Genomic DNA, 26,140 nt, shown 5'->3' with positions numbered 1-26,140 from the left:
GTTTTTCTATGTTCTTGGGATAGGTACAGGATTGTGCCCTATCTAAATGTTCTATTTGACCCCCTGCAGGTCAATTAATCTTTTGTTATCCCTTAAAATAAAATACTCCTTGCCCGGCTGGGTTTGGAGCTAAAAATATAGCACTTATTGTGGTCTATATTTCCAGTCTCTTTTATATTGCAACTCCTTAGGACCCTTGTTCCTTTTAATAAGCATACGACCCATGGTCCGAAGGCCCCTTTCGGGTTTCCTTGTTCTCTGAAAATGACAGTCGAAATTAGGTCATTATTTCTGCTCAGGCCACCAATCATGCCTCATACATAACTGCGTGTCACACAGCATTACTTGGCAACCGGCAAATAGCAAGCAAGCACTCACCTGAGGACGACTTCTTCCATAGCGGTGGGCCTGAAATGGCTGCCACAAAGCTCCGACATTTTCGCGATTCGGGGGCATGTTTTTAGCAGTTGAGTGACGGATGACGTCACAGCTTAAAAACTGCAAAAAACACGCCCCCGAATCGCAAAAAGACGGGGCTTGAACAGAGTGATGCCCCTCTCCTCCAATGGCTGGCCTCCGTTTAGGAAGCCAGCCAATGGAGAAGAGGGACGGGTTCAAGCCCCACTGTAGCCAAAACATAAAATCTCTGACTTCACCCACTGCTTACACAGTGCGACGCAGGCAGAGACCTAAACATACACTTAAGCAAAATAGCCTTGCCTTCCTCCCCCTCGCCCCCACCCCCGGAAATACGGGCAAATAGTGGTGTCTTCTAGTTGAGGCTTGGATTTGGATGAGGTGGAAATGACAAAGAGAACTGGTGGGTTCAAGAGAATTAAGTAAAGCTCCAAGTGCAGACAATACAGCTGATGGGTTCTTTAAGTCAATGCTTAACTTTAGCAGGTGTTAACTACAGCTCGGCCACGGAATCAATTTTAGAGCAGCAGATAAGTGCCACTGAATATGTCCCCTAGTCAATTGCACCGAGACACAGTTATCACATTTTAATGAGGCTGTCCCGGACCCCTCTCAGAAGCAGCTATGCCGCCTGCACTGCCTCAACCAGCCCTGCGCAGGGGCACACGGTGCTTCCGAGGACGCCCGGTGAGTGAGCCATCTCTTTGTGTCCTTAAGTTGTGGGTGTGCTGTGGCCACATCGGCTGATTGGGCTTGGAGGTGCACGTGGCGGAGCTGCCGGCTGTAGGGGCGGTGGAGGGGTTTTCGGCATTTGAAAGAGGCTTGGGTTGAGCAAGAGCGTGTTTAAGGTTCCGTGCTAGGGCTGCGAACACCTTTCTCAGAAATGTTAGCTCTCGGTGCTTTTGGAGTAAAGGAATCTTTGTCGAATGCACCAGTAACCTTCTTACCAGCACCTCAGTCCCATGTGGGAAGCACTCCAAAGCAAAGGACAAAGTATCAGCTGCTCTTGGGGCTCTCATAGAACTATATATTCGGTGCACGATACAAGGGATAAATACATTTATTTTATTGCGTTGTGTATGGCCAAGTACGTCCGCTAGTGGCCTTCTTCGTGCTTTGTGCATAGACTTTGGATGCATTGTCAAAATGCAGCCCATCAATGCAAAGCAAGTAAAGGACAGGCGTCGGTAGAGATTGTGGCGTCTTCGGTCTGGTTGTGCAGTAGGGTCAGTGGCGGGTGCCTCACTAAGGGGCTGGGTATTTAATGCACTTAGAATATAACAATCCTCACAAATTCACCTGTAACCCCATGCTGTCGGACTAAGGATTGCGGTGCTTTTGAAGTGTGTAGTTTTTACTTGTGTTTGGCAATGTTTGAAGCATGGTGGCAGAGAGCTGTAACCGACAAGACCCAAACGATCCGTGAGACGCAGAAGGTCGAGCCATCTACAACTGGCAGTCAAGCGGGACTTCAAAGGTCTGTGGCCCTCCAGAAGTGGTGTTTTCAAACCCTTCCTATCTGACAGCTCTCTCTGCACAGACAGGCACAGGCTCTCTATGAATGTTTGCCTTTGGAACTGCGGCTGGGTGTTGTGGCACAGCACAAGAGGTGGCCTTGGCCTGAGCGCAACTGGCACAGGGACACGTGTAGTGATGTGGAAGGACGCCGTCAAAGGGCAGCCAAAACCTCTACCCAGGGCACAGTGTGAACCAGGTGCTCTCTATACCAAGGTGAAAGAATGTGGATGGTCTATAAACATTCAAGGTGGGGTGCGGGAGAGAAGCCCTTTTTTCGTTGTCCTGAGTTTTGTTGGAAACAGGGGTTTTAAAGGATTTGGCATAATGAGGAGCAGACAGGATAACTGGTTTGGGGTAGCTTCCCTTTCAAATACCTCTCTATGTAGTTCTGTAGACAGGGCCTTTGTGTGGGATGATGCCCCCTCGCAGCAGGGTAGTCTCCGGCCTGGAGAACCTACAACAGAGGTACAAACAGGTCTAAGGACCTAACTGAATTTCCATGGGGGAGCCTTTCCCTCCTTTAACCTCACTTAACTGGCTGGGTCTCCCACCTCCTGAATCCTGATATATGTCCACAGTCTAGAAAAACAACTTCACCCCCAACTTGTGACATTGCTAGGCTTTAGATACAGCAGGCTGGTGCTTTCTGTGTTTAAATGATATGTACTCTCTGAATCACGTGTTTGAGCTGTCTGTCCAGGATATGGTGCACTATAGGTAATGTTGTTTCTTTCGACAGCTTAGATTCTCTAAATGCTAACTCGGAAAGCCTTCTCCCACTTTATCCCTAAATCCTGAATGCAAAATGGACATTGACTTACTCTTGCTTGATTCCTCTCCTTTCTTTTTTCAGAGTGACCCTCTTCTTACCTTCCATATTCTGCATATGTATTTCTGCGAATATCCTCCTCTCAGTCTCATGCCTGCCTGCCGCAATCCTACTGCAATTGGCTGATACCTCATTTCATAGTTCACACATTTGCCACTTTAAAATCCTTTCCCTTCAATCTGACATTACCTAATCTCCACTAGCCTATCTATCACACCAACTATTCACCTGAAACCATACAGCCCCCGCTAAGGATCACACATCCCTGGTTTTAAGATATGACAAAATAACTGAAGTAAATGCATGCAATTGTTCTTGAGAGCACCAGAGTAGCATGCTACTTGCCATAAAGTGCTTCAACGCCTTCTCAGGGGTAGCAAGCCCTACATAAATTCAATTACAATTAAGTAAAATGAGCTCTCTATCTTGCCTTCACAGCTACCTATTGATGCTAATACAATACAGTCATTTTTATTATAGTTATTGTTAGACCTGGCATCCTTTGCATGGTTTTCCCTGTCTTTTCGCCTTTACATCCGCTATTTTATGACTATGTGCTGGATTTTGCCACTGCTGATCAGTGCCAAAGTGCAAGCGCTCCCTGTGTAAATTGTGATTATTATGATTGGTTATCCATGATTGGCATATTGGATTTACTGAAAAGTCCCTAGTAAAGTGCACAATGTGTGCCCAGGGCCTGTAAATCAAATGCTATTAGTGGGCCTTCGGTACTGATTGTGCTACCCACACAGGTAGCCTTTCAAATGTGTCTCAGACCTGCCAATGCAGTGTCTGCGTGCATAGTTTTATACTGTCATATCGACCTGGCAAGGGCACCCCCTTGCCAGACCCTAACCTTACCTTCCCTTTTCTTACATGTAAGTCACCACTAAATGGGCCAGGTGCAGTATATGTGATAGATAGTACATGTACTGGTGCGTTTTACATGTCCTGATAGTGAAATACTGTGTATTTAATTTTCACTATTGCAGAATTTGCTCTGTGATAGTTTATAATTGAAGCTACCTTGTAACATTTTTCAGGTGTAACTTTCAACTGGGAACAGCTAGAGATTTGAAGTGGCTCCCTGAGCTCAGAATTTAATAACACAACTTTAAGTAAAAGTGGTTTTTAAATTGTGTGCTTCAAATGCCATTTTTAGAAAGTTGGTATTTTCTTGTTTAACCATCCTGTGCCTCTGCCTGCCTGTGGAATCAACATCTGGTTTAGATTGACAGGGGCTTGTTTGTGCATTCACTCCAGGCATTTACACAAAGGGAGCAGAGGTGTGCCATGCATATGCTGATGAGGAGTTGTCACTAACACCTGAATAGGCTGTGGCAGCTTTTCACAATGCTGTCTCCACCCCCTGTAGTGTGGCTGGAATAGGTAGGGCAGAACTGGTTTTACTGAGCATGAGACTGTCTTATGAAGACTTCAAAGTGAAAAAGGGGTACAAGTATTAGACCTAAAGTCCCAGACTTTCAGGTTACCTCTGGACTAAGAGGACACTGCCAAGAAAAAGAGCTGAAGAGCTGCTAGAAGGAGTACTGCCCGTTTGATGTGTGTTACTTTGCTGGGTTGGCATGCAGTTGCTGATTCTGACTGTGGGTAGTGTAAAGGACTGAACTTTTGTCTTGCTGTGGTTTCCTGCTTAAGAGTCTCCAATGACTTAAAGTAGAGCTTGCCTCCTGTTAAGAAGTCTCAGGGATACAAAGACTTCACCTGAAACATCTTTGAACTCCACTGCGGGAAGTTCTGACCTGCCTTGTGGTGCCAAATCCAGTTCTGGGCCCATTGAGGTTGGTACAGTTGCAAAGATCTACAAAGAACTAATGAAACCTACAAAAGCACAATTCTTTTTAATTGATTCCAATATCAAGCCCAGAGCGGGGTTAAAGGCCGCGTCCCCCACAGCCTGCGATGCTGAAGAGCCCGACTCTGCCGGAGCTTTCGGTACTTCTAGCATCCCAAGTATATTTGTGTGAGAGTAGTCCTATTTTAATCCACCGCCAACAGAAGGTTTATCTCAATTTGTTTGGAAGTCTATGTTGCCATTGGAGCTCTTCCTGTGTTTTTGACATTTAAAGGCTGTTTCAGGTGCTTCCGGTGAGCTGGAGCCAGAAGCTGAGCAGCTGCCCCCGGCCTCGCTTAGACAAGAATTAGAGTCTTCTGAGCCTGAACCGTCCGTAGGAGAGAAAAATATGTCGGCCCTTTCAGATGTAAGATTTGCAGCATCCCAGCCAGCATACTCTATGATATGCTCGAGTCCACCCCTGGCTCCGCCTGGAGTAACAGATCGGGAAGTATGCATAGAAATTCTTTCCAGGAGTCACCTGCAAGGTCTCAGTGGAATTACCAGCCACTTCACCCAGATCTACTGCCACCATTTGTGAGGGCTGCCCCAATAATACCACTTTATCTGCCACTTCAGGTACCTCTAGCAGCTCCGGGGATCCCCCACACAAATCAGCAGCAGTAAGGCCAGAACCCACATCCGTCTTGCCAATATCAAATTTTTTAGCAATCTCTTGGGGGGCTGGGCCCATCACTGCGTTTTTATTGTAAAAAACTCAGTAATTGCTGGCTGTGGATGAAGGTGGTTTTCTTTGCTGGGACCAGAAATCACTGCCTCAGGAGCCGAGAACACCCTAGATTTTTTAGCTGTAATCAATGAGCGATCTGGCAGTGCCTCCATTTCCCAACACCCAACCTTTCCAGCCAATTTTTAACAGAGTGAGAGTATATCGGCTTACCTGCACCATTGTCTGCATGATCTAGCAGAGACTCCTGTCTTGACCCCAGTGCGGGTGCCGCAGCCAACACTGAGATGAATAGCGCGTCTCCCTTCTCCTTTATAATTTTGGCAGCTTTAGGGGGCATAATGTAAGTAACACACAGCAAAACAGAATCTAATCCGTGGTAAGAGACTGCACCGGAAATTCTTCTGGCGAGGCATGCCCACCTACTGTGCGCGATGCAGTATGTCCGGGTCAGCTGCTCCAGGATCATGCCTAACATGTCAGTGTAGCCCCTTGAGGCTTCTATAATGCGGGCAGATCCTTGCCTCACAATCATGCCGCACCATGGGTTAAAGCCAGTATCAAGCCGATCAAGACGGCCCGCCAGGACCGATCACTGCTTCGTCGATCAGTAAGGTAGGATGACGGGGAGAGGAGAGCCAGAAGCTGGAGCTCCGCCGCAGTACTCCTACACGGTCACCATTTTGCCTCCTTGCCGTCTTGCCTCCGTGCCATCTTACATTGTGCTGAGACACGCGCAGAGGGCAAAAAAGCTAGACAGGCAACAAGAAAGCTGGAAGGAGCTATCAGGAAGATTGGGAAGGGTGGCTCCGAGATTGGTGAGAAGCTTAACTGCATTGAGGAAGGGACCACTGCTGTGGAAACTGATATGGCAACAGTGAAGGAGCACATTAAGTCATACGATGCCCAACTGACAGATGTCCTGTGGAAGTTTGAGGACTTGGAAAACCGGCAGAGAAGGAACAATCTCCACTTTTTTGGGATTGAGGTAGGCCTGGAAGGGGATGATATTTGATCCTTTATGTTGGACCTTCTCAGGTGCGCTTTTCCCAAACTTTCAGGGTAGAACTGGGAGTCAGAAATCCAGAGGGCTCTCCGGTTTCCGTTAGCCCGGCATAAGCCTGTTGGATTTGAAATGTAATTCTTATTACACGTGCAATTACCGTACTCAAATCCGACGTTTGAACCCCTGTTTTCTTTAAGTTAGCATACATGGTGCCAACTTTTTGGCGCCATATTGTTTCATAGCCAAGATCGAGTGTCTGTCTCTGTAAGGCTTGCCTCCGCGAGCAGGCCACCACACCCCTCTCACTCGCCCTCTTCTAGGTTGGAGCTTCGCTGCCTTAGGGAATGTACTATTTATTGTCATGTGATTTTTGCTATTAGACATGCCTGTTCTCAAAGTTTTACATGGTAGAGAGCTGCTGCATTGCCTTGAGACTAAGATTGAGTGTTCTTTGGCAGGTGGCACAGCCCATCTTATGTGTCTGCCACTGTTCATAATGGTCTGAGCTGGAAAATTCTAGGTTGGGCGGGCCTCTGAAGGTGTAAGAAATTTATATGTGATCTGACCCTGAGTAGGGAAATCAGACCCCTCGGCGGTTCTCTTTAGAGGCTGATCAGATTGGGCTCCGCTGTAGTGTATAGCAAATAAACTAATTGGTTTGTATTCTCTACTGTCTGACCAACTCTTCATTATATGGGAAGGCATAAAGGTGATCGTAAGTGGCCAGAGTGACCCATTTAGGGTCACTTCCTACAAGCCAATTCAGGGTAGTAGAGATCAAAGGCAGCCAAGGGCTATACTAGTTTTTTTGGCAATTTTTTACTTTGACAAGCCATCTTTGAGAAGGCCTGCCCTGAGGCAAAACTGATATACCGAGAATCCTCTTTTTTGGTCTGCCCTGATTTTTGCGACACAACGGTGGAGCGTAGGTGGCGCCTTCGTCAAGTGATTAAGACTTTTCAAGATGCTGGCTTTGAAACCTATTTGCTGGGTCCGGCCACATTAAAAACAATAGTCAGAGGGTCCATTACGTTTTTACCTCTAAAATACAAACTAGAGAATACCTGTGCCGCGCATCGGGAGAAGAAAACATTGCTTAGCTCGTTGAGGGGTCTCCCTGCAAAGTGTTAAATTTAGTTAATTGTAGGTTTTTTTTCTTATTGTTTGTTGGTGTTTTTATAGGATCAATTGGGATTTTGTGGAGAAGAGGGCCCTTATGGTTTAAGATTGCCTGGCATTTGACTAAAAGTCTTTGTAGCCTTTTTTCTCCCTCTCCCTTTTTCCCCCTTTTTTCCTTAGTTTCACTTTATCTTGCTGGTGTGGGGGGTGGCAGAGGATGGGCTCGGGGTCGGGGGGGCTTGCTGTGTCTGATACTAGTCTCCATCACAAAGACCCCTGAGGGTCTAGATGTCTCCAGTGGTGGGGGGAGTCGGGTGGGGGGCAGACTGAGCGGAGGTGTTTTTGGGGGGATTAAGATTGAGGTAGGATGGGGAAATGATGAAAGCGGATATGGTGTTGAAAATGCAGCAAGTTTTTCAAAGTTTGATTCTTTATTTTGTGACATGAAAGGAAAGATGGTGGTGCGATTGTAAACTCGGCCAGAGTAATGCTATTTCGAGTTTTGACAGGCAGGACTTTTTGAGATTAGTTCAAGCAAAATCTGTGGGGTGGGGTCCGTGTTCTGGACCTAACAATGTAGTGTAAAGTTGGCAGAAGCTTTTTTTCACTATGTTCAATATATGCCCTAGTCATAGATGACCCTGGTCTGGTATCAATTTCTTAGCAACTGTATTACCGTCTTGTCCTGCTCTGTATATAGTTTGATGGGACTTTAATCTAAATGGCTCAAGGGGGGCCCCTGGGGGAAGTGAAGCTTGCTGTGCTGGGCACAAACAGCAATTATTTAGATCTTTCAGTGATCTTTTGAATGACATTGGCCTAATTGATATCTGTTCTATCCTGAAAGAGCCTGGGACTGGCTACACTTATCATTCAGCCATCATTCAGCGGTTGCAAAACATTAATACAAGGCTCTGCGGTCGATATTGAGAAGGGAACGCCCTTTCCTAATAGCAAGTCCCAATGCACTATTTTGTGAGTTGCTAATTATTTGCGACTCGCAAAACAGTGTGAGTACGTGGCCCAGACTAAAATTGCATGCGCAAAAGGGGCTACAAAGCCGTTTGTGCATGCAATTTTACGTCATACATCTGGCCCTGTATCTCATATGTGATTGAATATACTTGAATCTAATACATGATCACTGACAAAAGTTAGTCTATGGCAGAAAGGCATTTTAATATTTCTTAAATTAAACACTTTGAAACTGTTAGAGCCTATTTAATTTAAAGATGTACTAAGGTTCTCTCCTGGAAGATACATACCTTCATTAAATAGCTTGACAAAATCAAGGGCATGTTTGATAATATTTCTCATTTTGTCTAAAATATCCGCTCGAATAACTCCATTGGGCTGGGGACCAACTTCCACACCTGCAGTATTAAAAAAAGACAGTTTTAGAAAGTAGGGTCAAAATGTATTTCATGACTTAAAAGATTTGTGTTGTCCTGTTCCAAACCAAAACTGTCTAAAGGCAGTAACAAAGGTTGGGGTCAAGCTCATGAAGGTATACAAAGCATTACAAAAACTCTAGTCATGGCACAAAAAATACTGTGGGCATTTATTTAGCAATATAGGGGCCAATTTAGAGTTTGGCAGAGAGGGTACTCAGTTGCAATGGTGACGAGTACGAGTAACCTCTCTACCAAACTAAAGGTCCGCCTGCCTTTTTAGAGACAGGTGGGGCTTCATTACATGAACGGAGGATTTTACTCTGTTTCTGCCACTGACATAAACCTCCAGTGGTCCAACATCATAAGGGCCGCCAGAGGTTCGCCATGTGTCCACCCACCCGATTGAGTGTCGGCAAAAACATGGCCTGTTTTCAGGTTAAATATGGCAATGACTTGCACTAAAACCTAAGAAATTATCCCTTTCGTCATGAGAGAAAACTCCCATACCAAGGGGGCATCCATTTTTTTTATTTTCCAAAACGAAATCCCACTTTGCCTGTTTTTTTCGTGAAAATATAAAAAACGTGTATGTTTGCCATACGGCTCCATTGTGTTGATGGAGCTGCCTGTGAAACCTACACTGCTTTACCAGGAACTGCGATGACAGGGGTTCCTGCCATTGAAAGAGAAACCTGCTGGCCTGGCGGGCATCTTAGAATTTGGCAAACAGGGACTCCATCTGGAAGACGGAAACTCTAAATCAGGCTGATACCTATTACTAAGCAACTCCTACACTTCAAATACACAGCAGGTTTTCAGTTCATAACAAACCACCTTTGAAATACACATTCCATGGAAATGTGTTAGAGAGTGATGCTCAAAGGATTCGATTGTTATTTTCCTGAGGGACTAAATACAAGACATTGTTCTTGCACCTATTGGGAGCCTTATCCTTCAGTGAACTTTATAGTCCAGAGTTTGAGCCTATGAAAGAATATTAACCTAATTGATCACATGCTGGTATGTTAACAGTTGTTATTTGCTTTTCAATCATTATCCACGCTTGACATCCGCTGGGACTGGTAGCTGAGGGGCAAGGGGTGCAATTAACAGCGTTTAACACCCTCAGGAGAGGGTCTTAAGGGTAACACATTGAGCAGAGAACAGTATCACTTAAAGTCTCATTTACTTAGTGCATTCTGCAGTTAAAACTCATACTGAAATGTGTTCTTACCAAGAGGATGCTTGGCTACGGATCGGGTTGTTGCATATTTCAACTTTGGATGATCAATTAACAACACTGGGCATGAAGCTGGGGCTACGGCTTTCTGGAAAAAAATATGTTAAAATGTCAGTACTGCTTGAATATTCCTTTTGACTTTAATCTAATGCATTCACACATCTCAGATATGCACTGTGACATTGCAAGGTCGCGATATTCCTAATAGCAAAATATACTTACCAACGACAATAATTAAACAAAATAACTTATAATTTTGTATAGCCCTTCTTTTCACAATACTTAATTTATGTGTGCATATATTTTTATATTGTGTACTCAGCCACATGAGCAGTCGAGCACTGCATAATTTACCATACCAAACATTTCAAGACAGCGTAGTATTGCAACTTATATTTCGGAGTACAAACAAATTACCAGGCAGTATAATATTGCAACTTGATTTCTGAGTATAACGTATTACCAGGCAATACAGTATTTCATCATGATTTTTGCGTACAATCTCATTTGTAGCTCAGTGGCATCACTATGAGCTAAAGAGTTTTCCTCTGTGTCTCTGGAGAAAGTATATGCAAGGGACTGAATTCTTAAAGTGACATAAACGGGGTAACACAATGAACACTTTTGTTTCACGATACCAGGGAGCATAGAAAAGCTTGTGAAGCTTTGTAAGAGACAATAAGAGAGAACTGGTGCTCTTACCGCCCTCATTAATTGTGCTCATACTATAAAATTTTGATGGGTGAAAGAGTAAGCCATATGTGAGTGATTCTATCCTATTAATTTCAAGTTGTACACAGTTTCTGCAGAGTAGGCATTAAGACACTAAGGTTCTGACTTAGAGTTTGGTGGACAGGTTACTTGGTCACAAATGTGACAGATATCCTGTCCACTGTGATACAAGTGCCATAGGATATAATAGACATTTAATTTGGTGGACCCAATAGCCACGCAAATGGGATGATGGAACTGCCAACCTCTCACACCTGCCCAGGCCACTTAAGGTTTTGCTGGGTGCACCCCTAAAGATTCTCCTCCATCTTGTGAGTTGCAGCCTACCTGTGCCCCAGATTGCAATGAGCAGAGTCCAGGAAGTGGTAAGGAGGCAGACGAGTGCTGTCTCTTTCCTAAAAAAAATTTTAAACGATTTTCCCTACTTGTGATTGCATCGTCTTATTTTTTTCTTTTTATATTTCTTTAACTGTCTTTTCCTGTGGCTGTTACAGTTTAAAATTGTAGTTTTAACCTGCCAGGGGTTGTATAATTTATCCCATGTTTTTGTGTTTAAACTTGTGGTTTTTCCTGCCCGTGACTGCTTCCATTTAGCCTGTTGAATTGTGGGATTTGCAGTCCAAATTCTGTAGTTTTTCCCTCTCATTCTCCGTGACTATCAGTTTTTCCCTCCAAATGTCTCCTTTGCTCTGTGCTAAGACCTGTATGTTAAGCAGTGCACCCCCAGCGACCATTTTATGTTAACAAGTCAGTAAAACTAGCCCCCCTTCCCCCTGAGACAGCAGTAATCTGCTATAAGCGGTTTAAACTGTCTTTAATAGGGACTGTGCACTTTGATTTTTGGCCAGGAGAGGGAGTAACGTTTTATACAAATAGTTTGTTAGAGCCTTACCTGCAGAAGTCCAAAATGCGGTTTGAGCCGGTCTGTCTCCTAGGAGATTTCTGAATAGAGAAGCAGCTTCCAACTCCCTGGCCAGCAAACCTTGTCTGAGGTAGCTGGAACCTTATATAGCCTGATAGTGTTTGGTGAATATATGAATTTCGTTGCAAAAGCATACGTGGTAAAAGCATATAAAATGTAATGCCTTGCGTTCCAATGGTAGATGCGTTGTCAAGTTATGCAGGGTTATGGTATGCGGGATAAAAGATTCCTGGTAATGGTTGTTAATGTTGTTTGGTACATGTGTACACTGATTGGTGGTTGTATCTGATGTTTCTATTGGATTAGAGTTAGTGTCCTCATTGGTTGGGTATTTGAGGGTTCTGATTGTATACTGGATCTGTGATTCAATCAATGTAGGGTTGGGACTAGAGCAGGGGTTAGGATTTCCATTGGAAGTTGGGGCTAGGGCTTCCTGTGTTATTGGTTATTGGGACTAGGGTGGGACTAGGGCTAGGGTTAGGCCTTTAACTGGAAATAGTGATTAGGGCTTCTGGTCTGGTTGGTTGCTGGACAAAGAAAGATTAGAAGAGGAGCAAAGACCACACCTAGGGCAGGTATGAAGTAGAGTATTTATGTTGAAGAATTATAAAGAGTAGGAAGGTAAATAGAGAAGTAATAGTGTTTTCTATTTGCAGCAAAAAAACACGCAGCCTGAGAAGAAGATAGAAGTCAACAGAAGCAGAAGAACATATTGAAGTGTGTGGCAGTCTCTTCTCTGTCCCATCCCCTTTCCCCTTGGAACTCATTCAGCTCATACGTTACAATTGTGTGTGACTGGGGGAGCTTTAAATGAGAATTGGGAACTTGCAGCGTACTGCTCCTGTGTACAGTTTTGGAAGGCACTCATTGATTAGAGTCTGACAGTTGGTGTATATGTGTCCAGGAAATTGCACTGTAGTGCAGACAAACATGGGCATTGGGTATGCACTCACCTAAAATGTATTGTGGAATTGTTGCAAAGTCATCCTGTGCCCTGGGCATCCCCCAGCTTTTTGCTGACTAATGCTGGTGGTCACTGATTTTGACTGACCATGCACTGTGCCTAACCAGGCCCAGGGCCAGTGCTGAGCTGACAGGAACTTCTAGCGTATTTTTTAATGTGTCCTCACCTAACGTGCCACAGATGAAGCTTTAACAGGATTCTGAATAAGTAAGTATTTGGTTTCTTCACCTAACTAAATGTTTTTATCATGAATAGCTTATTATCTCCTTGTCCATCATTGTGCTAACCTTAACTCTTAAAAATAAACTAAACGTAGTTTGGAAGCTCACTACTTGAAAAGGACCAACTAAATAAGAATACTCTCACGCTTATCCTGTGGTGCACTCGAGGGTAACTAAACTGAAGTCTAAACTTCCTCGGAACTCAGCCCACGAGAATGACTTAGTGTTGTAAATAGACTAAACTCTTATTTCCTTTACTCTCTAACTACAAAGAAAGGCGTACATTTATCGACTTTCACCCACAGTACATAACGAACTTCAGTTCATGACAGAATTGCTTGTTCTGACTCTAATGGTCGTTCAAGAGCGCTAACTCTCTGGCCACGTGCCTCTTGAAAGACACTAACGCTCACGCGGATCCGCATTCATTTTCTTCCTTCTTGATACAATGTGCAAACTCAAATTACGGAACACTCTTACTTGACACAATGCTGTTTCTAATTTTCACAAGCTACTACCAGGGATTCTTGTGAGGCAATGAAGCACGACGCAGATATTGCCCTGCACTATGCGGCGCTTTCAGTAGAAATGTCTTGCTCTCCTCGATAATCATGTGAAGTGCGCCACACTACGGGCATCTCACCAGTTTCTAGCAGATTAGGCTCAATAGCTGGAATGCTAACCTGCCGTTTCAGTCTGTGACTTTTGGTCGACATTTTGACGGTTGATCTAGAAGACTTCTGCAATGCCCTGAAGGTTTTCTTGCTTCTCCTGAACCGTCTAGAGGTAAGCACATTGATAGTCTGACTATTTGGAGTTCTAGATTTGGTGATCCTGACACCAACCCATGAAGACAGAGAAAATACTTTTTTGTTGTTTGGTGTAAATCTGGTTAGCATTTTTGGGAAAATCAGTGTTTAAAATTTCTCAATCCACACTTGGAAGAGTTAGTTTTATCTATAGCTCGACCATAGGTGTCAGCATATTTTCAAAGAATGTTATTGGTTGCCATTATTCACTGTCAGAAAACTTACACACTTGGTATGAGAACCCATCCGATTCTAATTGGCTACGAACATCTGAGAGTTTTCTCCCTGTCAGTCAGATCAAGAGTGTTTGCAAGAGGACCATGAATGACGCCATGAAAAATAAGTTTAGCTGAGATGCGATGAAGCACCTCTGAAACATATCAACACTAGAAGAATGAGAGTACATTTCAGAGCATGTCCAAATTATCTCCAAAATCTGAGAAAGTGAAACGCTGATGTTTGCAATTCGTGCTTTCTGTTTTTTTGTGGTAATCCTGCAGCCACATGAGGATCACAATCATATTTATTCAGCAGACTTCATGTGAAAGCTATGGATGCTTTTGGTGGTGTCTGAGTAATGTCTAAAGTTCATTTTTCAGTAGAATCAGAGTTATATATTTTCTTTATTTTTAAGTAAATGATAGCACCTAAAAGACCAAAGAGCCAACCACGGATATCTGGTCACGCAAGCAAGGGGCAAAGTCAAAAGTTAAGGCAGACTTTAATGAAGTGTGCCTTGGATACACAAGGTGGATTGGGTCCGGTTTCAGCTTACCTTCAGACTTCGAATGCATTTAGAGGAAAAGTTCCTGAGAAGGGAAAGCTTAGCAGGAGATGGCAGCTGGTGGTGTCTCAGGAGAATGCGTAGTCATTGGGGAGCCCTGGGTTGGGGTCATGTGAAGATTTTTACCTTCGTACGGTGTCACATTTTTGGGAAGATGGAAGGAAATCACCAGAGGGTTGAAACTGCAGGCTGTGGCCGGCATGAGCTTCATGAGGCCAGATACCTACCTCGGCAGGTCCTACTGAACAGGATTTTACCGCTGCTGAGAACGTAGCAGGAGATACTGCTGAGTCACGCTGACCAGCGATGCTCCTAGGACGGTTTAGCAGAGAGGCAGGTCCCGGTCTTCTGTTGGTTCTCATACCACCTTTTATAAAAAAAGTTCCTCAAAAATGTTACAGCATTTAAAGATAGTCATGATAAGCCCGTTCCACATCACCTCTAAGTGTCCAGGACTGTATAGGCACCACTTGGAGGGTCAGGGATCACTCCAGGAGAGGCCAGGTGCAGAGTTTAAGGTTTCTGGAGCCTGGTATGTCCTAGTACCTCCCACAGGAGGCCAGCCAAGTAGCCCTTGGAGTCTCTCTGGTATTCCTGGGTTCAAGCATCAAGGTAGGCCTCAAGCAATAGGGCAGTCATCTGGGATGCATGTTAGGCCGCAAGCAGCAGGACCAGCCTCTGTTGGCAGCAGGGCAGTCCTCAGAGATACCAGGCAGGCCTCAGGCAGCAGGGTAGTCTTCTGGGAATCCAAGATGGACTTCTCATGTCCTTCACAGGTCCAATAGTGTATGCAAAAGTTGATCTGAGGGTCCAATATTTATATTTGTGCCAGCCTTTGAAGTGGGGAAAATCTTCTTGCTTACCCCCACAGCTGGTTCGGGAAAGCTCCTTGCTTGACCTACCAGGGCTCCAAAAAGTCTAGGGTCACAAAAGACTAGTGTTAGGTTTCTATAAGTCTGCTGGAGGCAAGCTTTTAAGAGGTGCAACTGGGGCAGGGAACCGCTCCGTCCCTACCTATCCTTAAAGGATGGGCCATTCTGCCCATACCCAAGCCTTATTGTTTCAGTGTCTGCGAGGGATACATAAAGTTTAACAGTGGGGTCACGTGACCCAGGACACTGGCAGGAGGCATCAAATAATAGACAACAAAATACCAACTTTCTCAAAGTGACATTTAAAGAATTGTGGCTTCAAATCTGACTTTACCATTGAAGAGGATTTAAAATTACAATTCAGTTGAATCCAAACATAACATTTCTACCTGTTCCCAATCAAACGTTAGTACATATTAAATACATATTAAATACACTGAGGTAACCCAGTGATATTCCTTGGGAGAGGTAGGCCTTACAGTAGTGAAAAAGCAAATGTGGTAGTTTTTCACTACCAGGAAATGTAAAACTTGTCCTGTGTTCTAAATATGGTACACCCTACCCTACGGGCTCTTTAGGACCTACCTTACGGGTGACTTATATGCATTGAAAAGGAAGGTTTAGGTCTGGCAAATGCTTTATTTTGCCAGGTTGAACTGGCAGTTTAAAACTGCACCACAGGTTCCAATGGCAGGCCTGAGACATGTTTTAAAGTGTTACTTTAGAGTCAAATCAAATCAAATCAGATATTTGTTGAGCACAACTACTCACCCGTAAGGGTCTCAAGGCCCTGAGGGAGTGAGAGGGGGGTGGGTTCGCATGTTCCAGTCCATCAAGGAGGGGGTCTGTCGAAGAGCCAGGTTATTTGTCTGAGGTAGAGCAGAAGGTTGTTCCAGGCTCTGACCGTTCGGAAGGAAAAAGAGCGGCCTCCTGATCTGGTCTTTCTGGTGCGGGGGACCACTAGGTAGGAGAGCTGGGCTGATCGTATGGTCCTTTGGGGTGCATGGAATTTGAGTCGGCTGTTCAGGTATGCTGGTCCGGTGTCGTGGAGGGCCTTGTGAGCGATGGTTAGCATCTTGAGGGTGACTCTAGCTTCAATGATGAGCCAGTGGAGTGTGTGCAGGTGATGGGAGATGTAGTAGTGTCTTGGCAGGTTGAGGACCAGTCTTGCGGCGGCGTTTTGGATGTTTTGTAGCTTGCTGGTGTGGTTTTTGTTTATTCCGGCATAGAGTGTGTTGCCGTAGTCGAGCCTGCTGGTGACCAGGGCGTGAATGAGAGTCTTTCTGTGTTCGAGGAGGATCTATTTGAAGGTCTTACGTAGGAGGCAGAGGGTGTGGAAGCAGGAGGACGAGACGGAGTTGATCTGTGGGTCCATTTTGAGCTCTGAGCCCAGGATGATTCCCAGGTTGCGTGCGTGGTCAGTGGGGTGGACAGGCTTGCGTAGGCGGTGGGCCACCAGGTGTCGTTCCAGGCATCTGGGTTTGGGCCCATGATGAGTACTTTCGTTTTGTTGGTGTTTAATTGTAGGCAGCTGTTTTTCATCCATTTGGCAATGGCTTCCATGCCTTTTCAAAAGTTGTGTCTGGGGGTGTTGGGTTCGTTGGATAGGGAGAGGATGAGTAGGGAGTCGTCTGCGTATGAAACAATGTTGAGTCCGTAGGTTCTGACGAAGGGGGCGAGAGGGGCCATGTAGATGTTAAAGAGTGCAGGGCGGAGGGAGGACCCTTGGGGGACTGCGCAGGTGGTAGGTGTAGGGTCCGAGAGGAAAGGGGGAGTTTGACCCGCTGTGTTCTGCTGGAGAAGAAGGAGCGGATCCAGTAGCGGGTCTTGTCTTGGATCCCTGCGTTGTGGAATCTGCGTATTAGGGTACGGTGAGAGACTGTGTCGAATGCCGCTGAGAGTTCAAGGAGGATGAGGGCTGCTGTTTCTCCCTTGTCCAGTAAGGTACGGATGTCGTCTGTTGTGGCGAGAAGGGCAGTTTCCGTACTGTAGTTTTTTTCTGAAGACAGATTGGGAGGAGTCGAGGATGTTATGCTCTTCGATGAATGTGGCGAATTGGCTGTTGATGGCTTTTTCAATGACTCTCGCTGGGAACGGGAGCAGGGAGATGGGTCTGTAGTTTTTGAGGTTGGTGGGGTCTGCCAAGGTTTTCTTCAGGTGGGGGTTGATATCAGCGTGTTTCCAGTCGTCAGGGAACGAGACGGTTGCCAGGGAGCGGTTGTTGCTGTGGCAGAGCCTGGGTGCGATTGTGTCGGCGGCTCTGTTGAAAATGTTGTGGGGGCTGGGGTCCGTGGGGGCCCCGGAGTGGATTGACTTCATCGTCTTCAGTGTGTCTTTGGTGGTGAGGGCTGTCCAGTTGTCGATTGCTGGCTTCCGAGTGTCGGGGTGGTTGGTGAGGGTTCAGTGTGTTGGTTTTCTTAGTCGAAGTTGTCGTAGTGTGTGGTATAATGAGTGCCTCAGGCCTGCTAGTGGCATTTAATTTAGAAGCCCTGGGTACATGTAGTCATGTACTAGGCGCATAAAAGCAAATTAAATGTGCCAGTCAAGGTGGGCCATTTTTTCCATGTTTTAAGGAGAAAGCACAAGCACTTTACCACTGGTTAACAGTGGTAAAGTGCACAGGGTCATAGTTCCAACAAAAACGAATTTAGAAAACAGGGGCTGTGAAGGCAAAATGTTTGGGGGAAGACCATAGCAAGGATGTCAGGTCTAACAAAACCTTTGTACTACTAACAGTGGGAATAAACCATTACATCAGCTGACTTCACTCTACAGGGCTTGTGAGACCGGATGGGAGACAGTGAATACACATGTGAATGACAGAAATAGCATCCATTTGATCTAATGTGGTGTTTTTACATAAATGTGGCATAACTGAATAAAGATTATTAGTCGTTATTTATTGCGCAAAAATGAAAATATAAACTTAGAAAAACACCACCACATAGGTGAGAACCAAACACATTATATCTCAGCCACGATTGATGTTTCATTGGTGACCACAGCAATCTGAATCAAATCAGATGAGTCCAGACCTGACAGTGTAATGTGCTTTATTAATTCAAAACTATACAAAGGAAGTAATTATTACATTACTGCTAGACCGCTACGGTTTCTCCATATGGGGTTTTGACCATTTCTCCCCGCCCCACACATGGCAAGTTGTCACTCACAGCATTTATTTGCATGTTTGTGATGCCATTTGTTCCTTTAACTTGACAATTTCTTTACATAACCTTTGTGGGGTAAGGCTACTGAAACAGTGCTATGTAGTGGGTGGGGGCTACAATCACTCCTCATGGCAGTGACTGTTGTGATTTCATATGAATGGCACTATGCCGCATTTAAGTGAAAACCGGATGCCTGTGAGGTCAGACCCTTGTTGACGGTGAGCCTGACATGGGTATTTCAGCCCTCAAATCTACATTGATTCACGAAGCCAGAAGTGAACATAGGCACACCTTCCCCTTCTTCGATGAAGCAGTGAGTTTGCCTGCCCAAGCCAATCTAGGCGCTGCTCCCATGCAATTTATTGAACTAAAAAGTATGGAAGCAGCGTCTGAACTGGCTGTATGTACTCCGAGACTGGAGGCAATCCCTGCGTGCTTGCACACACAGTGTGTGTCAGACAGCGCAGGGAGGGGCGGAGATAACTTCAATATGACCAAAAAAAGCCATAGAGCATTTGGCCTTCTTTCTCCCAAGAAATTGTAGTATCCCCTTGACACTGCTACAAAATTCTAGTGCAAATATTAGAAGATAACAACTGAATATAAAAAGGCATATGTTTTATTCAATAGTTTTAAAATAGATCAGATTAAAAACACAATAAAATACACAAATTAAAAGAAACAGGTCCCTCCAGTAATACAAAATACAATTTCAAATCAAATACATAAAAAACAAATTATGACCCGCATAATTACATACATGGACAGACACATGTAAGACGTTCAAATTTGTGCAATACAATTTGTACACACTCAATACTTATTGAACTCTTAATATATCACACTATAAAATCTGTACTTATACTATGGTTATGGAGTCTTGAGTTGTACATAAAAGGTGCGTCGACGCGTTTTGATGGTAAACAATGATTAATACATCTTTATCAAGACTGTATCTTTGTCTCTGTCCTAAGTGCAGGGTCATGTACAATAATTCACCCTGGTTTCCGGTCAAAAGACGTCAAGAATACGGCGTTGCCAAATAGATATTATACACTTCTGATAGGAGGGTCACAAGAAGGTCCTCTTCATGGGAGACTTGATATATGGTGATTGGGATGCCCTGTTTACGTCAGCGCCGTGGCTGAGTCCCTTTAAGTCTTTTCTAGGATCTTCAGTTCAAGATTCAAATATGCCCCCGTGAGGATCAGGGCTGCTTATCCCAATAACGTGATCAGGCGGCCTCTGTAAGTGCGTTTTGTCCTTCGTTAATGATAAGCGCTTCACGGTATCGACATCAAAAGTTATAGGCCCTCGTGGAAGTCGGGGCTGTTTATCCTGATAGTGTGGTCATGTGGCCTCTGTAAGTGCGTTCTGACACTCGTTGATAAAATACGTTTCAAAATGTAGACGTCGAAAATGATAAGGAATCCCTGTAGGCTTCCCTGCTCTACGGGATTGGCTCCTCGTCTGGGGCTCTGCGTAGAATCGCCCAACCCTTGCTTCTTCCATTTTACATAGGCATACTGCGGGCCCATGGTTGTCCTTACTCCTGAAGCCTGAAGCTTTTGAACCCCAACGTGTTCTGATTCTCTTGGATTTGAGAGCAGCCTTTGATACTGTCTCCCGTCCTGTCCTCTCTACACCAGGGTTTTGATCTATCTCGCTTTCATTCCATTTTGCAAGATCGTTCATTCCGAGTCTTCTCGAATCCCTACGAGTCCTCTGCACATCTGTTGCCAGGCACATGGAGGTCTGCATGTTGTTCATTTAGCCCCACTTTTTTATTTGAATACCAATGTTCATCCCTTCACCAACATAGTGGGAGTTTATGATATGTGACTATCCTCTTATGAGGGTGACACACACAGTATGGGTCACTTTCTGCTAAGGATGGTTCTAGAACACCTGATTTCAGTTTATGTCTCATGGAGGTTGCGAGTTGGATGAGGAACAACTGTTTAAAGCTGAACGATAAAGCAGAAGTCTTATTGATAGGTAATCAACCTTATCTTTGGAGCCCTCACTGGTGAATTGGGGTATTTCCCTAATCTCAGTCAAGTTGTCAAAACGTTTGGCTTCTGGATAGATGATACATTCACCATAGAATAGCAAATAAATAAGTTGGCCTCTAGCTGCTCTGGTCTACCTAGATGCTTGAGGAAAATACTTTGGCCCTTACCGAAGGACGATTTTGCAGGGCTTCATTTTTTCTTGACTTGATTATTGCAACATTCTTTATTTTGGGGGCTCCTAAATCCTCAGTGTAAACCACCATGTTTCCAACAGAGGGATCTCAGCCCGTTCGGCTGTCAGGCACTGTCCCCGGGTGAGCTGTCCACTACAGACCTGCCTGTTACATTGGGTCAGAAAGCTCACCCTGCACATTGGGGTCACTTTTTATCAATCCCCCAATTGTATGGTTTTGCTAATAAAATACAAACAAAAATGCCAAAAAACTGCCATGAATTGGCAGTAGGCTAACTTTAGAACATTACACTTTGCAAGTGCTTCTTGGCACAATCACTGTTTCGGTCTTAAGCCTTTGATACATATGACGATTAATTGTTATTTGGAAGGAATGCCTAAGAAAAGTGGTTTCCAAACAGTGATTACTTATCCATTTCTAAAACCGTTTTAAAAGGTGGAATTTTTTTTACAACTACTGATATGGGTTCAGTACATTCCAAAAAGCATTTTGCAATCACAAATTCTAATTCCATGCATTTCCAACCATAACATTGCTTTGAACAACTGGGCCCAATTTACTTAATTTATTTGAGAGTTTCTGCAACTGAAATTCACCTCTTTGATACAGTAGCGCACAGCCTCAGGGTTGTCACATTGAGCCTAGAGAGTTCTAAGCATGCCTTCGATCAGAGCAATTCCATAACTGTTTCAATGTGGAGAAGTCAAAATATAAACTACTATAATTCTCCAAAATACCCTCTGCTCTGCAAGGTGAGTTAACATACCGCGTGCTTAGATACTCTTTTACAACCCCTCACATCTAACGGCTTTCTGGGACTCAACCAAACAAGCTTCACAGCTTTGAATTGCCTGCTTCTGAAAGAACAAAATGTGGTTAAAAGCAGGCAATTTCTTAAGGACTTCAGAGGGAATTTAGATATTTGTGAGAAGACCACCAGCCCCCTGATCAGCGAGGGCCCTGGCCTTCACTCCCTTCATGCGGATCTAGCCACATCTAGAGCTCCCCGTGCCTGGTTTGGAGCTATTTGCCACAGCAGAGGCCCTTAAGGCAGCGTTGAATGCTAGGGTGTTTTCACCTGCTTATCATTTTGTTCACGAACGAGTTCTCAAAGCAGGAGTTTATGAAATAAAATAAAATCAGTGGCAATGATACACAGGAAGTGTTCTCCAAGTGTATCCAGGGCATTGTTTGTTACATATCAGTTGAAAATGGACAGCAAATGTGTGTTACATTCAGAAATACAAGCAATACCCAGCTGTTCCCAATTGGGTTTCCTCATTTTCGGCTGGTAAACTAAAAATCTGTGCTATTTCCCACAGCCAATGTATACCTCACCCAAAGGATTAGGTATTTATCAGGCACAGTAAAAAGCACTACATCATCTTCATGTTTTACCAGCCTCTGACCAGAGCCTGAGAGCCCAGCCAGTGAGGTTACCACCCCTGCTGCCAGGCAACCCCAAAGCACACCCAAGGACTCTTCACCTGCCGGTACTGCAGCTTCACCAGCATCCGCCCCGCCAAACCACCAACCAAAGAACTCAACCACCTCAGATACATCCTCCTCAACACCCGCTCCGTCCGCAAGCACACCATCGAACTCTGGGACCTCCTCGATTCCACCGCCCCGACGTCGCCTTCCTGACGGAGACCTGGCTGAACGCCACCTCAGCACCGGACATCGCCATAGCCATCCCACAGGGCTACAAGATCTCCCACCGAGACCGCGCCAACGGAGTTGGAGGGGGAATCGCCAGGAGTTGGAGGGGGAATCGCCATCGTCCACAAAGACACCCTCAGAGTCTCGACCAACACCGACAACACCCTCACCACTGCCGAACACATACACTTCCAGATCCACACCGACCCCAACACGACCCTCAGAGGAACACTCGTTTACAGACCACCCGGACCACGACCACTGTTCAACGACACCATCGTCGACCTAATCAGCACCCACGCCCTCGCCTTCACGGACTACATCCTCCTCGGAGACCTTAACTTCCACCTCGAAAACAACAACGACGCCAATTCCACCGCCCTCATCGACAACCTCACCAACCTCAGACTCAATCAGCTCGTAACGACCCCCACCCACGCTGCCGGACACACGCTGGACCCCATCTTCTCCGCAAGCCCCCACGTCTCCTTCAACCACACCACCTGACCAACCTCAAACAGTGGATCAGCGACTGCCCCAACACCCTTGCCCCTCTCAAGATCTCCACAACCAACAAGAAAGCCGCCTGGTTCACCGAAGACCTCCGGACATCCAAGCGCACCTGCCGGAAGCCGGAGAAGAAATGGCTCCACAACCGAACACCAGACAACCACACAGCCCACAAGGACGCCACCCGCAGACACCAACAAGTCATCAGGACCACCAAGAGAACCGCCTTCAAGGACCGCCTAGACAACAACGCACACAACACCAAAGAGCTCTTCAGCATCGTGAAAGAACTCTCCAACCCCAGCTCCAACACCAACGACATACCACCATCACAGGACCTATGCGACTCCCTGGCCACCTTCTGTCATCGCAACATCAGCGACATCCACAACAGCTTCAACTCCGAGATCCCCGCACCCACCACTGAGACCACCACCCTCGCGACCTCCACCCGCACCAGCCGCCTGACCGCCTGGTCCACCGTCAGCAATGAAGACACCATCAAAACCATAAACTCCATCCACTCCGGATCCCCTTCTGACCCCTGCCCTCACCACGTTTTCAACAAAGCCAGCACTACCATCGCACCCCACCTCCGGAAAAACAATCAACATCTCCTTCGAAACAGCAACCTTCCCGGAAAGCTGGAAGCACGCCGAGATCAACGCCCTACTGAAGAAACCCAAGGCGGACCCCAAGGACCTTAAGTACTTCCGGCCCATCTTTCTGCTTCCGTTACCGGCAAAAGTGACAGAGAAGATTGTCAACAAACAGCTAACCCGCTACCTCGAAGACAACAACATCCTGGACCCTTCCCAATCCGGTTTTCGCAGCAACCACAGCACCGAGACCGCCCTCATCACCACCACCGACGACATCAGGATCCTGATGGACAAGGGAGAAACAACCGCCCTCATCCTCCTGGACCTATCAGAAGCCTTCGACACGGTCTGCCACCGCACCTTATCAGCACGCCTCCATGACGCCGGAATCCAAGAGAAGGCCCTGGCCTGGACCAGATCCTTCCTCTCCGGCAGAACCCAGAGCGTCGGTCTCCCACTCTTCAGGTCGAAAAACACCGAGATCATCTGCGGCGTCCCTCAGGGATCCTCCCTCAGCCTGACGCTGTTCAATATCTACATGGCACCGCTCGCCCATGTCGCACGACAACATAGCCTCAACATCATCTCCTACGCCGACGACACCCAGCTGATCATCTCCCTCACCGAAGACCCCCACACCACCAAAGCCAATCTCCACAGAGGAATGAAGGCCGTCGCCGACTGGATGAAGGACAGCAGACTGAAGCTGAATTCAGACAAAACGGAGGTCCTCATCCACGGACCCACCCCATCAGCCTGGGACGACTCCTGGTGGCCCACATCGCTAGGCACTGCCCCGGAACCCACCGGCCACGCATGCAACCTCGGGGTCATCCTCGAATCCGCCCTCTCCATCACCAAGCAAGTCAGCGCCGTGTTCGCGTCCTGCTCCAACACCCTCTGAATGCTCCGGAAGATCTTCAAATGGATCCCCCGACACAAGAAAAACCGTCACCAGGCCCTTGTCACCAGCAGACTCGACTACGGGAACGCCCTCTACTCACGAACAGTAACCAAGCTCCTGAGACGACTACAACGAATACAGAACGCCTCGGCACGACTGATCCTCACCATCCCCCGACGCAGCCACATCACACCCCATCTGAGAAGGCTACACTGGCTCCCCATCAACAAGAGGATCACCGTCAAACTCCTCATCCACGCACACAAAGCGCTACGCAACACCGGACCTACATACCTCAACGACCGACTCAGCTACCACACCCCCACCCGCAACTTCCGCTCTGCCAGCCTCGCCCTAGCCTCAGTTCCTCGTATCCGGGAAACCACCGCCGGCAGCAGATCCTTCTCCTACCTCGCCACGAAAACCTGCAACGCTACCACTCGCCGGTGCTCCTTACATTGGACACGGGACGTGCCAGGCAGCCGTTCCGGTGGCGCGTGTCGACCTGGCATTTGATGCAGGACACATATCGTGCACATATAACTATTGAAATTGATCACTTCTTGACAGCTAACGTAGGTATAGTGGACTCCCCAGCATTTATCTTAGTGGCCTTTAAGCCCATGATACGGGGAGTGGACATCTCATGGTGTGCGGCGGCCCGTTGGGAGAAGACCTGGTGAGACGCGAGGCGGAGCTGGAGGCTCTGGAGCGCAGGGGTCGGGAGGAAGATGGCAAGCCCGCCAGACGACAGCTGGCACTGACACAACAGCAATACGCAGCTGTGCTGCTCGACAAAGCTAGGCAAGCCTGGCTAGCCACACGCAGTCGGGTCTACTAATGGGGCGATAAGTCCTGTAAAATGCTCCACCGCCTGTGTCAGGGTATCATGCACGCTCAACCGCTGCCCCGAATTATGGGCCCTGATGACTCCCCCCTCCTGGAACCAGCAGCGCTTGCTGAGAGTTTTGCAGAATACCACTAGGGGTTATACGCACCCCACGAATGCCTAGATGCTGAGGTAGTTCAGCGCTTCATAGATGACCTTCCACCGAGGGCCGTCAGTGACGAGGTGCGGGACCTCTTAGACCAACCCTTGACGGATGATTAACTGGAGACGGCGTTGGGCGAGTTGAACCCGGGCAAGGCACCTGGCCCGAACAGGTTCCCTAGTGAATTCTTCCCGACGATTTGTGACACAATTGGGTCCCCATTTTCGACCGGTGGTGGAGGAGGCATGCGAAAGCGGGGCACTCCCCCCGGACTGGCGACATGCGGAGGTGGTGGTCTTCCTAAAACCGGGGAGGCACCCGGAGAACCACGCGTCATATCGCCCAATATCCCTACTAAATACAGAGGCCAAGATCCTGGCCAAGGCCCTAGCCAATAGACTTAAGCCGTACATCACAGACCTGGTTCATCCTGACCAAGCGGGCTTTATGCCGCGGCGGGATACCCGACATAATATTAGAAGGGCCCAGGTTGCGATATCAGCCTGGGGGCGCCTGGGGGAGCGGGCAGTGCTGTTTCTGGCGGACATGAACAGGGCATTCGACTCTCTGAGCTGGACATATTTGTTTGCCTTGTTGGGACACCTCAACCTCGGCCCGCGCTTCCTGGCGTATATTCGGCTACTGTACATCGGTCTCACGGCCCCGGTGCGTGTGGGTGGAGGGGTCTCTCACTCGTTTCCGGTCCGGCGTGGAACGCGGC

At 46.6% G+C, this 26,140-nt stretch overlaps 1 protein-coding gene across 2 annotated transcripts in view; it reads right to left on the bottom strand.

Moving 5' to 3' along the window:
- ASPA (aspartoacylase) overlaps nucleotides 1–26,140 on the bottom strand; it is a 147,984-nt gene that overhangs the window by 73,087 nt on the left and 48,757 nt on the right. For both annotated transcript variants that reach the window (XM_086955013.1, XM_086955014.1), the window contains 2 exons: nucleotides 10,061–10,154; nucleotides 8,698–8,805 (listed from right to left, as the gene is read on the bottom strand). In XM_086955013.1, coding sequence (XP_086811139.1) covers nucleotides 8,698–8,805; nucleotides 10,061–10,154 — 202 coding nt within the window. The remainder of the gene's footprint in view (nucleotides 1–8,697; nucleotides 8,806–10,060; nucleotides 10,155–26,140) is intronic.

Source organism: Lissotriton vulgaris, chromosome 2_1 (genome assembly GCF_964263255.1).
Source record: "Lissotriton vulgaris chromosome 2_1, aLisVul1.2, whole genome shotgun sequence".
In the NCBI taxonomy this organism is placed as follows: Eukaryota; Metazoa; Chordata; class Amphibia; order Caudata; family Salamandridae; genus Lissotriton; species Lissotriton vulgaris.
Note: the sequence above shows the minus strand (reverse complement) of the source record. Positions and strands in the feature narration are given on the sequence as shown.